Genomic DNA, 14,519 nt, shown 5'->3' with positions numbered 1-14,519 from the left:
CGATGAACAATTCTTAGACGAGAATCCTCATGCAGATAAAGAAGTCCTTTTGCTATACCTCCAATGATATTGTAACGTCTTGACCAGTTCAATGATCGTTTATTTTCTGGATCTACACAAATTTAAACACAATATATTGTGCTAGCATTGAGAATTATTAAATCAATAACTCCATAAAGCATAATCAAATAGGTAAATTAATATTTGTGCCCGTGAAGTATCCAAAATTAAAGTTTAAGAACTAAAGTTTGAGTGCGTCTGTGGTTTAAGGGTCTAAACCAAAATTAAACATTTGTCTAGAGGCAATTTGTCCGTCATTTCCATAAAATGGCAAGTCAAGTAAAATAGAACAAGATCACATGGAACAACAAAAAATTACTATAAGTATGTCTAGATTGAACCCACCAAAGAGAAAGTAGTCAAGGCTTTTGTTGGCAACAAATTCATAGATGAGTATCTTTTCTTCTCCTTCCAGGCAAAATCCCAATAGCCGAACTAGATTTCTGTGTTGAAGCTTTGCAACTACTACAATTTCATTTTTAAATTCTTCTGCACCTTGCACTGAGCTCCTTGACAGCCTTTTGACAGCTACTTCTTGTCCATTACCAAGTACACCCTGAGTAAACATGCATACTAGAATTTAATTGAAATATTAAATGTGTAGATATTCAAATTCACAAAAGCAAAATATTTCACGCAAAGACCTTGTATACACGACCAAATCCACCTTCGCCAATTTTGTTATCCATAGAGAAGTTATTTGTGGCAATTTGAATTTCAGTTAAGCTATACTGTAAGGATTCGGCTGTTAGGATTTCAGCAACTCCATCTACACCAGGGATAAGCAACTTCACTCAATTTATTAGTTCAAAAACCTCTGAGGTTTCCTGTAATTGCAATCAATAAACTTTACCACTTGTTTCCGGTGCCATTGCAACACGACTCTTCCGCAATCTTCTTTTCAGGAAAACTAAAGCCATGACAAATAGCACAACAGCAACCCCAATTAATGGGACAGCAATTGAAAAAGCTGCTCGCGGGGGGCTTCGCCCTTTGCCTGGATGAAAGTTAGTTTAATTTAGCTTCGAAAGTCAGCTGATCATAGGAGATCAAGTTTATTAAACTTCGAGGTAGAGTCACTCTGAGACAGCCTTACATAGACAAAAAGCTAGAGTTCAGATCCTCTCTATTACTTTCTCACCATTTATGTGCCTAAATTTTTCATAACAGTCTATTTATGTCAATAATTTTACTTCCACAAGTAGAACAACATACTTAAAATTCATTCTCATTTATGAATTTTTTGTCATTCAATTTGTACAAAACACTTTGACGGTGCGAAATGGGTCAAAATTACGATAAAAAAATGTAAAGTTTGATCCCATAGTAAAATCCAATAGCTTAACTGTGTTTGGACAAATCACCAAAACATTCTTTACCCTATGCACTTGTAGCCTTGTGTTGAAGTGCAAATCCTTATTTATTATTTGCTGGATGATTTCACACCACGCAACATCGAACTCGAGTCGAGCTCAACCTGATCAAGTCGAACTCGAATTCAAACTTGAGTTCAAAGATATTCAGCTTATTAGTTCATAAGCCGGCTTAATTATATATATATATATTATTTTTTATTTTAATAGTAAAGTTATGTATATATTCCTAATATTTTATTATTTGTTAAGAAAATTATTATTTTATTCCCTTTTTAAAAAATAAAATAATTTTTTTAAACTCGAGTTTGAATTCAAACTCGATTCAAATTTGAGTTAAGCTCGAGCTCGAGTTGTTACATTGAGAGCTTGTTGAGTTCAAGCTCGAGTTTGAGCTTGATAAAACTAAGTCAAGTTTGAATCGATTAAACCAAAGTCGACTCTACTCAACTCATTTATAGCCTATTTCATTGGGCTGATTGTTTCAACTGCTAGGGTCACGTCAGGTTCAATAACAATAGGGGATGAAATAAAAAGTAAAACAAAAAATCCATTGTGAAACAAATGTAAAAAAATTTTATTTGGCAAGAAAACAATGATAGGATTTAAAAGTGGAGGAGAAAGGAAATTTGAATTTAAGATCTCTAAATCCAAAGGTCTCAACCTTAGCCACTAAGCATATAGTGTGTTACCTCATGATCTCTTGTGCATGTGAAATTATCCTATTATCCTGGCCCCTTGAACTTTCTTTGAAAGTGGATCACTGATTTTTCCTTTTTAGGCTAAATTAACTTCAAAGAGGGTAAATATGGTATTGGTTGATTTCAATGCTAATGTTTTTAGTTTTATTTTTCAGATGTTTCCTTTTTGTTTTTACTTTTTAGCTTTTAATTACCTCGTCTATTTTTAATTTTTGTCTAGTTTTTGCTATTTGGTGTCATTTGATGTGTTTTAGTCTAGTTTTCGCTATTTGGTGTCATTTGATGTTGGATTGTCTACTCGATGCTACTATTGTCAAGCTTTCATAATAAAAGTATATCGAGTTGATGTGGTTGAGTCCAAGAGCATCCCTTTGGTGAATATCAGTAATTATGTAGCCTTTCTAATTTTTGGTTAACTCTTCTAGGCATTGGGAATGATTGTTAGCATTTTCATGTGAATTGGTCCAGTATTAACTTTAGTTCTCTATATTTGAAGAAATGAGACTAGCAGCTGCTATTTTTGTTTTCTTTTACTATGTTATTTTGAGTTATTGTGTTATCTGGCTGTGAAATAAAGTTGATTGTACTCCACTAGTCATTACTACTGAGTAACTACGGGTTTTCACCTAAAGTGTCGATTCTCACGTCAAAAAGTAATAATTTCTATGAGTACGTGGTCGTATAGCGATAGGAGCTAAGTAACCGAGGTTCTTCATCTGACAAATGTTGGAGTTCGCATTAAAAGGCTCCGATGGCTAGAGACTAAGTCTTTTGTGCTATTGAAAAAATAAATAAATAAATAACGAAAAAAAAAGAAGTGAAAGTTGTGTTAGTGTATGATAAAAGTCAGCTTGCCGATTTGTGGATTTAATGTTGAGATTTTGGTTAATAATTGGACTATTTGGTGATAAATGTTGTGCGTCATTCCTTCTTCTTAGATTAGTTAACCTGAAATTAGAGGAGTTTGTGGTTTAGAAGCTAATCGGGATGATGTTTCTCGGATTTTGATCACTGATGCTTGATATATGATTTTTCTTGGTATCTTGGCAATATGGGGGATGGAGCGATGACCATGGTCAAATTTTGGTGTTTGATTGTTGTTCTCATACTTGAGGACAAGCATGATTTAGGTGTGGGGGGAATTGATAGGGTGTTAATTGTTGGTCATTTTATTGTTAATTTCTCGCTTTGTCCTTACCAAATATTGTTTTAATTGTTAATATATACTTATATTTGGTATTTGGCCTAAATTACAGGAGGTGGAGCAGAAAAGTGCTAAAAAGGGAGGCCTTCTTGAGAAATATTCAATACGTGGGGAGCTTCCAAAAAGATCTACAACCACGGCCCACAATTGTGCTACAACGGAGCCCGTTTCCTGGGCTAACTAGGAGTTTTCTGGGATTAGCAATTGGAGAGACGCCGCACAACAGTAGTAGCACTTAGATAGGAAATATAGAAATAGCATAGGACTAGCACTACTTTGGAGGGGATTCTTTTAGCTTTTGACTTTTCCCATTTTGTTTTTTAGTATCTTTTCCTTCCTTCGTATGATGGGATGAAAGGAAGACATTAGATCAATCTCTGTAACTTTGCTTTTCTTTATGCCTTCGATCGAATTGAATTTGCCCATTTTTCAATCAATGGCCGCTGCTTTCTCTTCGAGTTCGTATGGATCTTTCGCATTGGGGGGATGAGCTAAATTCCCTCTTCTAGTCAAGAAACAACGGATGCTTTGATTTGCCAAAAAATTGTGAGATCGATTTAATTTAATTTTTTTCTTTTATTTATTGGTATTTGCATATTCCTTGATTACAGCGCTTGTGATTGTTCAATTAATTGATTGTTTTGGATCCAGATAATTAATTAATTTAGCAACCTGATGTCAATTAGAGCGTTAAATTCGTAATTGTTTAATTGCTCTAAAATAGTGACAACTGACACGATTGGGTTTGTGTCAGAGAAATACGCGGACTAATATAAAATAACTCTGGTAGTGCGTTATTTGGTTAGAATAGGACTCCTCTAATACGTAAGGCAGTTGGGGCATTAAATCTTACGGGCGTACCCAGAATTATTTCTCAATTAGAGCAGTGATTAACGGGCGTACCTTAATCACCGACACAGTAAGAAGGGGTTGACTGTCATCGCTTGTTTGACAGTTATAACCTATTTATTAGTAAATAATTGGAATTGGCTTTGCATCGATGATCAATTAGGTGAACCATTACTAAAGTTATTTCTTGGCTAGAGCCTTAATTATTATTCATTTGATTTTAGTAAATTATTATTTAATTTTTAGCAATTTCTTAGATTTTATTTGAATTTCTTTGATTGTCACCTTCTGCACAAAAACACCCCCTTTGTTACTGTGGATTTAAAAAGAAACATTTATCCCCAATTCCTGTGAATTCGACCCTACTTACCACTATTTACAAAAATTAACTTTAGTTGAGCATGTTTTTATTATTGCACAAGCTGACAACCTGTCAGAAAAATTCCCTAATTTCCAACAATAGTGGGCAAATTTAGATACCTTCCTGGTAAATGAATCATGCTTCAAAATCTACAACATAATGCTGATGATGAACTTGATATTTTCTTCCAGAATTGGCCTATTTCTTCCTTCATCTGGGATATGGTTCAGTAATTGATGCATCATTGACAGAGCTTGGAGCTGAAATTCTTTGAGCGTTGGATTGATCAACTTTCAGCTCGTCTACCCTGCTCTCCGATCCATTGCTCCGGAAAACTGCCGGACGATGTGGAGTTGGTAGGGAAACAGAAGCAGGATTGAGCATGCAGACCACGGAAGCCATTGTGGGTCTTTTACTGGCATCTTCTTCAACACATAGTAAGCCAACTTGGATGCATTGAATGACTTCATTTCTGGCATAAGAATCTCCAATGCTTGAATCCAAAAGAGCTAAAGTTTGGCCGAGTCTCCAATGGTTCCAAGCCTTTTCGAAATAATCCCACTCATAAGGTGTACATTCTTAAAAACTTCAATCAGCTTAAATAGATATACAGGTAAATGTCAATATTCACAATAGGCAATTGTCAATACTCTCTATTTCAAGCTTAATCATATAAAAAGATGGATTGATCTTTCCTACACTGACAGTGTACACACTGTTGTCAGCGTTGGATGAACAACAACTATGCAAAATTTGAATTTCAAATTTTAACATTTACACATATATCATGAATCTAAAGGTGATAATGTATACACTGTCAGTGTATATGAGATTTATTCATAAAAGATTTTGAATCGCAACCTTTTTTCCCATCATTGTAGTTAAGTATAACCTGAGAAAGAAGTACAATGGTCTTTACTGAAATTCACAAGTACTCTATTCTGAGTGTGTGACAACGTACAAAACGAGAGAAAGAATAGCAATTATGACAAGTCTTGCATCCGACATCTAAAAATTTCCATAAGAATCACATAAACAGAAATACGTAGTTATTTAGGGCAGGTAGTTCATAAATTATCGTGCCAGTTTGGTCTGGTTCACACAAAAAATGGTATTGCAAGTTTAGGTGAATTTAATAATGAAAAAAAAAAGAAAAGATAAAAGGTTGAAAATTAGGAGTGCCAATATCAAATCCTCCTCCCCAGTTCTGCAAAAGCCAAAAAAAAAAAAAAAGTAACAACTATAGCAAAGGTTTTGCAATTTGTACTTACATAGCTTAGAAGGTCTTCGGAATCTCTAGATTGATGGAAGTCACTGCTCTTCTTGCCCGTGACAATTTCCAAAATTACAACCCCAAAACTAAACACGTCTGACTTTAGTGAGAACTGACCCCACCTTGTGTATTCAGGAGCCATATAACCACTACAAGCCTCAACGATTGTTATAATCAGTACAAAGATAATCCGAATGATGGAATCAAATGGACGTGTACCTAATTTTCCATGAAAGATTCAAAGTGATATTATGTGAGAAAAGATAGTATGGGAGCAAAACTTACACTGTCCCAGCAATTCTATTTGTGTTTCCTTCATATTGATCAACTCCACAAATCTTTGCCATGCCAAAATCTGCTATCTTTGGACTCATATTTCCATCCAATAATATATTACTTACTTTGAGATCGCGATGAACAATTCTTAGACGAGAATCCTCATGCAGATAAAGAAGTCCTTTTGCTATACCTCCAATGATATTGTAACGTCTTGACCAGTTCAATGATCGTTTATTTTCTGGATCTACACAAATTTAAACACAATATATTGTGCTAGCATTGAGAATTATTAAATCAATAACTCCATAAAGCATAATCAAATAGGTAAATTAATATTTGTGCCCGTGAAGTATCCAAAATTAAAGTTTAAGAACTAAAGTTTGAGTGCGTCTGTGGTTTAAGGGTCTAAACCAAAATTAAACATTTGTCTAGAGGCAATTTGTCCGTCATTTCCATAAAATGGCAAGTCAAGTAAAATAGAACAAGATCACATGGAACAACAAAAAATTACTATAAGTATGTCTAGATTGAACCCACCAAAGAGAAAGTAGTCAAGGCTTTTGTTGGCAACAAATTCATAGATGAGTATCTTTTCTTCTCCTTCCAGGCAAAATCCCAATAGCCGAACTAGATTTCTGTGTTGAAGCTTTGCAACTACTACAATTTCATTTTTAAATTCTTCTGCACCTTGCACTGAGCTCCTTGACAGCCTTTTGACAGCTACTTCTTGTCCATTACCAAGTACACCCTGAGTAAACATGCATACTAGAATTTAATTGAAATATTAAATGTGTAGATATTCAAATTCACAAAAGCAAAATATTTCACGCAAAGACCTTGTATACACGACCAAATCCACCTTCGCCAATTTTGTTATCCATAGAGAAGTTATTTGTGGCAATTTGAATTTCAGTTAAGCTATACTGTAAGGATTCGGCTGTTAGGATTTCAGCAACTCCATCTACACCAGGGATAAGCAACTTCACTCAATTTATTAGTTCAAAAACCTCTGAGGTTTCCTGTAATTGCAATCAATAAACTTTACCACTTGTTTCCGGTGCCATTGCAACACGACTCTTCCGCAATCTTCTTTTCAGGAAAACTAAAGCCATGACAAATAGCACAACAGCAACCCCAATTAATGGGACAGCAATTGAAAAAGCTGCTCGCGGGGGGCTTCGCCCTTTGCCTGGATGAAAGTTAGTTTAATTTAGCTTCGAAAGTCAGCTGATCATAGGAGATCAAGTTTATTAAACTTCGAGGTAGAGTCACTCTGAGACAGCCTTACATAGACAAAAAGCTAGAGTTCAGATCCTCTCTATTACTTTCTCACCATTTATGTGCCTAAATTTTTCATAACAGTCTATTTATGTCAATAATTTTACTTCCACAAGTAGAACAACATACTTAAAATTCATTCTCATTTATGAATTTTTTGTCATTCAATTTGTACAAAACACTTTGACGGTGCGAAATGGGTCAAAATTACGATAAAAAAATGTAAAGTTTGATCCCATAGTAAAATCCAATAGCTTAACTGTGTTTGGACAAATCACCAAAACATTCTTTACCCTATGCACTTGTAGCCTTGTGTTGAAGTGCAAATCCTTATTTATTATTTGCTGGATGATTTCACACCACGCAACATCGAACTTGAGTCGAGCTCAACCTGATCAAGTCGAACTCGAATTCAAACTTGAGTTCAAAGATATTCAGCTTATTAGTTCATAAGCCGGCTTAATTATATATATATATATTATTTTTTATTTTAATAGTAAAGTTATGTATATATTCCTAATATTTTATTATTTGTTAAGAAAATTATTATTTTATTCCCTTTTTAAAAAATAAAATAATTTTTTTAAACTCGAGTTTGAATTCAAACTCGATTCAAATTTGAGTTAAGCTCGAGCTCGAGTTGTTACATTGAGAGCTTGTTGAGTTCAAGCTCGAGTTTGAGCTTGATAAAACTAAGTCAAGTTTGAATCGATTAAACCAAAGTCGACTCTACTCAACTCATTTATAGCCTATTTCATTGGGCTGATTGTTTCAACTGCTAGGGTCACGTCAGGTTCAATAACAATAGGGGATGAAATAAAAAGTAAAACAAAAAATCCATTGTGAAACAAATGTAAAAAAATTTTATTTGGCAAGAAAACAATGATAGGATTTAAAAGTGGAGGAGAAAGGAAATTTGAATTTAAGATCTCTAAATCCAAAGGTCTCAACCTTAGCCACTAAGCATATAGTGTGTTACCTCATGATCTCTTGTGCATGTGAAATTATCCTATTATCCTGGCCCCTTGAACTTTCTTTGAAAGTGGATCACTGATTTTTCCTTTTTAGGCTAAATTAACTTCAAAGAGGGTAAATATGGTATTGGTTGATTTCAATGCTAATATTTGTCTTGTATATTTTTTTCTCAGCTATTTTCTACTTTGGGCTCTTGAACTATAGACATACTACCACTTTAATCATTAAATTTCAAAGTTAAGCACTTTATTTCTTAAAATATGAAATTCTTCTTACTTTAGTTCTTAATAATTGTATTCAAAATTTTGACAGCTAGTTTTGTCACAAAACAAAGAAAGATCAAATGGCTTCACGTTGCCAAAGCACAACTAAGGTAAAATTGCGATTTTGAAACCACAAGGGGTTAAGAGGTAAAACATTAAACCACAAAGAAGTAACATTAATTTAATTATTTAATATCATATTTCAAACTAGCAAACAAATTATATTGCACTATAACAGAAAATCTTTTACATGCATACAATACATCATCGATCTTCTTCAATGTCTTTGTCTTAAAGTGGAAAAACTAAAATGGATTCTTCTTTGCATTATGCCATAGTAATTTCATTTTTTTACATCAATTTTGCTATCAATACCATTCATAATATAACTCATGTACTATTTTAGTTAAACTCAAAAGTTAAACTAAAAATACCAAACTTTTTCCATTTGATTAATCATTGCAAAATTTTCCATGAACTTAAACCCTTTTACACTATGTAAATGTTTCTAGCAAATTGAATGCAAAAACTTTCTCAAATGCACTTTATATTCATGTATGCTGATCAAGCAATCAAAATAAAATTATAACATAAGTATATGAGTTTTAAAAACCATATAATAGATAAATGGATAGATAACTAAATAAAAACGTAATGCAAAAGTGCCCAACCCATTTTCGCACGTCAGGCCATCACGGTTAAAGGGATTCCGCAATGACCATAACAATTCTACTTCAATAGTTATTACAGTCCTAATGCTTGCAAAAAGACTAAATTTACTGTCCATAAATGACAAATGATGGATCCAAATTTGCATGTGATCTGCCAATGCTGAAATCTTACTGTTGCGTATTCAACTAAAATTTGACTTAGAAAATTCAATAAGTTACGTGGCGGTCTTCTATAGGTACATATTTTCGTTTGAAAGTGAATTCACACCCCTCATCCTATATTTACATATTCTACTAACTTCAATAATATTAATTCCAATACTAAAGGTATGAATTTAAAATGAAGGCATGTGAATTTAGTACTACAAACAAGAAATTGTAAGAATTAAGATTGTATTCAACACCAATTCCAAGAAGAGACGGCCATAGAAGCACTTACCTTCAGTGGATTTAGGAGGAGGACCGCCAGGAGAGTTTGGCGATGCAGAGGATACAGTATCATAGAAGCTGGAGACCTCATACCTCAGGTTACAGCTTGGATAAATTACTCTCCCTCCCTGCTTCTTGGAACAGCACGCGGGTACATCTATTATAGCCTCTGTGAGACACCTTTTGCAGTCATAAGGGGATAGATCTGGTGTGCACTGCGTAAGGGTATACAATCTCTTTTGATCAGTGGAATAATTGCCTTCTTCGACAGCAAACTTTTTGCCCGTGGTATGATTTGCAGCCTTATCCGCAGCGTTATGCAACAAATTGATCAATACCATTTTGAATTTGTCCCAGTCAGGTCCAGGGACATCGAATGGATTGCGCCTAGTCAAATTCTCTCCCAAATCAGCCTTGGAGAAGATCGTCTGGTCAGAAAAACGTACCAAGCACTCGTCATACCAAACAATAGCAGCTGTTTTATTCGGGCACTCATGAAGTAGTCGTGTGCGGGCATCTGCGACGCATTCTTTGCAAACATCAGTGTTGACATCACCTCGACAGAGAAAGAGGCCATAGACCTTGTTTGAAGGGTCATCGCCAGTACTGAAATTATAGAAGCCATTGTTGTCTGTCCAAGATGCATGCGAAGACAGAGTGTCAAGCAAGAAATTCAGATTGGCTCTGTAAATGCTGCCGGAAGGACTGTTAGGATTGTATGTAATATTTCCACAGTAAGAGTCAAGATAGTTCCAGGGGTTTGTGTCGTTGGAAGTGGAACAACAATATTCAATGGTATGGAAGCTAAGCAAACAAAGCATGTAATATTTGAAGTGGAACAACAAATTTCTGGAGATCATTTCAAAGGAAGGCATCAAAAGAGTAAAAGGCTAACAACCTACAAACTAGATTGGTAGATTAGGAGCCAAATTAAGTATTGTTTGAGGGACCATGAAAGTTGCATAAGCCAGGAAAACTTATGGCCTGGGAAAACTTGACCTTGGCAGACAACCAACTCGCCTGGACGTGAACCATCAGCTGAATGGTCTCTAACCAAAATTCAATACGTCAGTAATAGATTTTTACCGTTTGACAAAAAAAAAATAATGGATTTTGACGGGAATGCAAATTTCAGGATGCTAACAACTATCAAACAACGTCATCGTGGAGGATAATTGTAATTTGAGTAAAGTGGACCCAAATTGAATCTCTGTCTATTAGTTCAATACTTTTAAGAAAAAGTTCTCTATATATAGTTAAAAGGATAAATTATACACATAATCCCCTATAGATTCATTGATTGTCACATGACAACCCTAATATTTTCAATATTCATATAAAACCTCTATGGTTTCATATAAAATAGAAATTTTACAAAAAAAAATCTTATGTTACACAATTAGTTGAACTATTATTATTGCCCTTACTTAAATATTAAATCGAACAACAATCAGACCACCTTGTATAAAGTTATAGAAGAATTATGTGGATAAATACAAAATCTATAGAGGGCTAAAGTGGATATTTATAAATTGTAGGAGCATTAAGTGGATATTATTAATTCACCACATGCATTTTTGGAGCACATCTAGTTCAATCACTGTAACCATTGATGTTTTCCGTCTATTTTTCATATTACATGAAACAATAGGGGTTTATGCGGATATTTTGAAATGTAAAGGAGATCATATATTAATATAAAAATCCAAGGTGATTACATGTAATTTACCATAAAATCCCGTAAAGTCTGTCGCATTTTAATTGGATTGAAACTTTCCAATAATTTTTGTTGTCAAAAATGCCAATAAACTGTCCAACTACTTGTTTTGCAGTACATACGTGTTCACCATTTTGTCAAACTGATTTACATTTCTTAATCTTCTTTTGATTAATTCAAAGGAACCCTCAAGGAAAGCAACGTCTACCCATTTATTAATGACCAATTCCGCGTTGCTTTGTTTTAAAAAATTCATCAAGTTTAAGAGCCACCTTTTGAACATAGTTACAAGGGTGCCTGCAGCATCAGTAAGAAGCGACCATTATGATGGTTGCTGATCTTTGTTTTTGCAAGAAACTGGTCACAATAGAGCTACTCCTGTAAATCCTCGTTTATGTTATCAGTTTTTGTGAACCAGGGTTTTTCGAGAATGAAAAGGAACTAATATTCTCTTGCTCCATATTCTAACTTAAGCGATGACCATCCTAAAAATCCCCACTACACTACTAAGTAGTAGGCCATAATATATGCTTTCCTGCTGTGGATGAGAGAGAGAGAGGATTGGAGGTGGAAAAGAAAGAGAAGGAAATCTTTGTTATTGTTTTGCATTAGAATCTTTAAGATTCTAAAGTATTGTTTTGCTGAAGATTCGGTTTCAATGATGAAGGTTTGACATTTTCATTGGAGAACCTAGTAAATTCTTTAATATAGGAAGAAAATCAAAAAGAGCTCTAACATTTAAAGGAAATTTGTGATCCTATTGCCAATTGCGTTTGTACACATATCTTCTCAATGATCCAATATACTCTTCTTTAGACTGACCCTCCATTTCGTTGACCTCATTCTCATACGTCGAGAGCTACATACATTAAGCAAAACCGCTATGATTATCTAACCTAAAAAATTTTAAAAAAAATTCTTCAACAAAAAAGGGAAAAAAATGCAAAGATTTGCAAGATTACAGGAAAATTAAGAATTGTGTCTTGTCATCATCGTAACCTTCTTCATCGTCGTAAGCTCCTGCCAGGAAAAAAACAAGTGACTCTTTTTTCTTTTCTTATTTCATATGTCAGCACAAGAAGTTTAGTGATAAACTTCTTTTCAAACCGATATAGTAATATTTCTTTCAAATTTCGAATTGAGGTTTAGTGATAATTAAAGAATTTGATAGTACCTTTTATCCAATCTACTAAGTGCACGTAATAGAAGGACCTAAATTTTAAGAAAAAGTCAATCAAAATTTCAAGCATGACGAAAGTCAAAATATTGAATGGAGTGGAAAGTCAAGCTTAAAATTGAAACTCATACCCAGCTCGATGTTGATTTCGAACCCGAGTTGGAGCATGTTAAAAATAAGGCTCAGCCGGATTCGATTACACTTTGGCCCACACCAACCCCCATCACTAATCTCAATATTTGAAATTCCTTCGAGCTCTAAACGGCAACCTATCCTTTCTTGACATGCGTCACAATAAACTATCAATAGATACCATTAGGGAACGGCTTCAAGCCCTTTAAAAAAAATGATGAAATACAGAGTCCTCCTTAAAGTGCCAATAGTTTTTCCTGTCAATCACAACATCACAATTCCCTGGCTTTTCCTTACCCAGAAAAAGAAAGAATGAAATGAAGGAAAGAAAAATCCAAGATGAAGAATAAGAAATATTTTGTTGATCTGCCATTATCTCCCATACACTTGCTAAGATATTCACTTGTATAATTTTGGGTTGATAATTTTGTATTTTTTAATATCAATTTCCATATTCTAAATTTCATCTATGCATTTGGGGATTTCATAGAATTTTATATACCTTTAAATTCTCAAGATTTCTAGGTTTTTTGTGATTATTTATGTAGCAGAATAATTCACAGATGTAGTTATTCACTTGAAAAAGTTCATATGCTAAATGTGAAGATTGTATAAATGCATCAACTATCCTTTTTCTTTTTTGCGTAATCATTGATAGTTGGGATAGCCATCATATTTACACAATTATATGAATGGTTTTTTCTTTGCTTGAAGAAAAGGGGAAAAGATTGGCTAAGTTACATTAAAAAGAAGAATAGAAAAAGGTAAGTCCAATAAGGAAAAGAATAAAGAAAAGAGAAACTTAAATGACAAAATTGGGTAAATACTTTAAACCAAAAAAAAAAGAAGGAATAACAAATACGAAGATTGTATGAATGCAAGTACAATGTTATTACAATAGAATACTTAAGAAAGCTTAGGTGATAATAAATCATTGAATGCTGAAAAAGTTCCAAATCAGGATGAATCTGATATAATTTAAACTCCTTTTAACTAATAACACACTCCAAGAATTGTGAACCCAGACAGCCTTTATATTGGTTTTGTTACCAAACGTATACATTGTAAACCCGGGCTATCCTTCATAATTCGTTGGTACAATGATATAATTGATAGACTCAGTTTGGAAGCCAACTTTGCTATGTACAAATGATAAAAGTTCAAGACACATTGTTTGTTCGATCAGCTGGGGATTAATGATCATAAATAAAATTGCTCTTCTATTTTTAAAAAATATCTAAAGAGCGACAACAACTTGCATTTTCTTTCAAGCACATCCTTATACCCCAAAGGTGGAAGAAGTCAATTAGTGTGAAGAAGCAAACATTGAAACTGATAGGGTGTTAATTGTTGGTCATTTTATTGTTAATTTTCCCCTTTGTCCTTACTAAATATTGTTTTAATTGTTAATATATACTTATATTTGGTATTTGACCTGAATTACAGGAGGTGGAGTAGAAAAGTACTAAAAAGGGAGGCCTTCTTGAGAAATATTCAATACGTGAGGAGCTTCCAAAAAGATCTACAACCATGGCCCACAATTGTGCTACAACGGAGCCCGTTTCCTGGGCTAACTAGGAGTTTTCTGGGATTAGCAATTGGAGAGACGTCGTACAACAGTAGTAGCACTTAGATAGGAAATATAGAAATAGCATAGGACTAGCACTACTTTGGAGGGGATTCTTTTAGATTTTGACTTTTCCCGTTTTGTTTTTTAGTATCTTTTCCTTCCTTCGTATGATGGGATGAAGGGAAGACATTAGATCAATCTCTGCAA

The 14,519-nt window shown here is 34.1% G+C and overlaps 1 protein-coding gene and 1 long non-coding RNA gene across 2 annotated transcripts; both read right to left on the bottom strand.

The window, feature by feature from the left end:
• Positions 1-47: 47 nt before the first annotated feature.
• Positions 48-820, bottom strand: LOC140006560 (uncharacterized). Its single transcript, XR_011814235.1, has 2 exons — positions 406-820; positions 48-112 (listed from the first exon to the last, which is right to left on the bottom strand). It is a non-coding gene; the product is annotated as an uncharacterized lncRNA (long non-coding RNA).
• A 3,908-nt stretch (positions 821-4,728) lies between these two features.
• LOC140007008 (cysteine-rich receptor-like protein kinase 25) lies at positions 4,729-10,657 on the bottom strand. The gene is made up of 6 exons (XM_072049686.1): positions 9,727-10,657; positions 6,937-7,037; positions 6,638-6,848; positions 6,107-6,344; positions 5,820-5,970; positions 4,729-5,091 (listed from the first exon to the last, which is right to left on the bottom strand). Exons 1-6 carry the CDS (start codon positions 10,589-10,591, stop codon positions 4,759-4,761), a joined length of 1,899 nt encoding a protein of 632 aa, XP_071905787.1. The 5' UTR covers positions 10,592-10,657; the 3' UTR covers positions 4,729-4,758.
• Between the last annotated feature and the right edge of the window lie 3,862 nt (positions 10,658-14,519).

This window comes from Coffea arabica, chromosome 5e, assembly GCF_036785885.1.
Source record: "Coffea arabica cultivar ET-39 chromosome 5e, Coffea Arabica ET-39 HiFi, whole genome shotgun sequence".
NCBI classification, from domain to species: domain Eukaryota; kingdom Viridiplantae; phylum Streptophyta; class Magnoliopsida; order Gentianales; family Rubiaceae; genus Coffea; species Coffea arabica.
The sequence above is the reverse complement of the archived record's forward strand: the minus strand, read 5'-3'. Positions and strand labels throughout refer to the sequence as shown.

Excerpts from the sequence above, each read along its gene's own strand:
- LOC140007008 (XM_072049686.1), bottom strand. The coding sequence starts at position 10,591 with ATGCCTTCCTTTGAAATGATCTCCAGAAATTTGTTGTTCCACTTCAAA. Across the intron at positions 7,038-9,726 it reads TCCTCCTAAATCCACTGAAG|CCGAATCCTTACAGTATAGC; the intron begins GTAAGTGCTTCT and ends AAATCCTAACAG. Across the intron at positions 6,849-6,936 it reads GATTTGGTCGTGTATACAAG|GGTGTACTTGGTAATGGACA; the intron begins GTCTTTGCGTGA and ends ATGTTTACTCAG.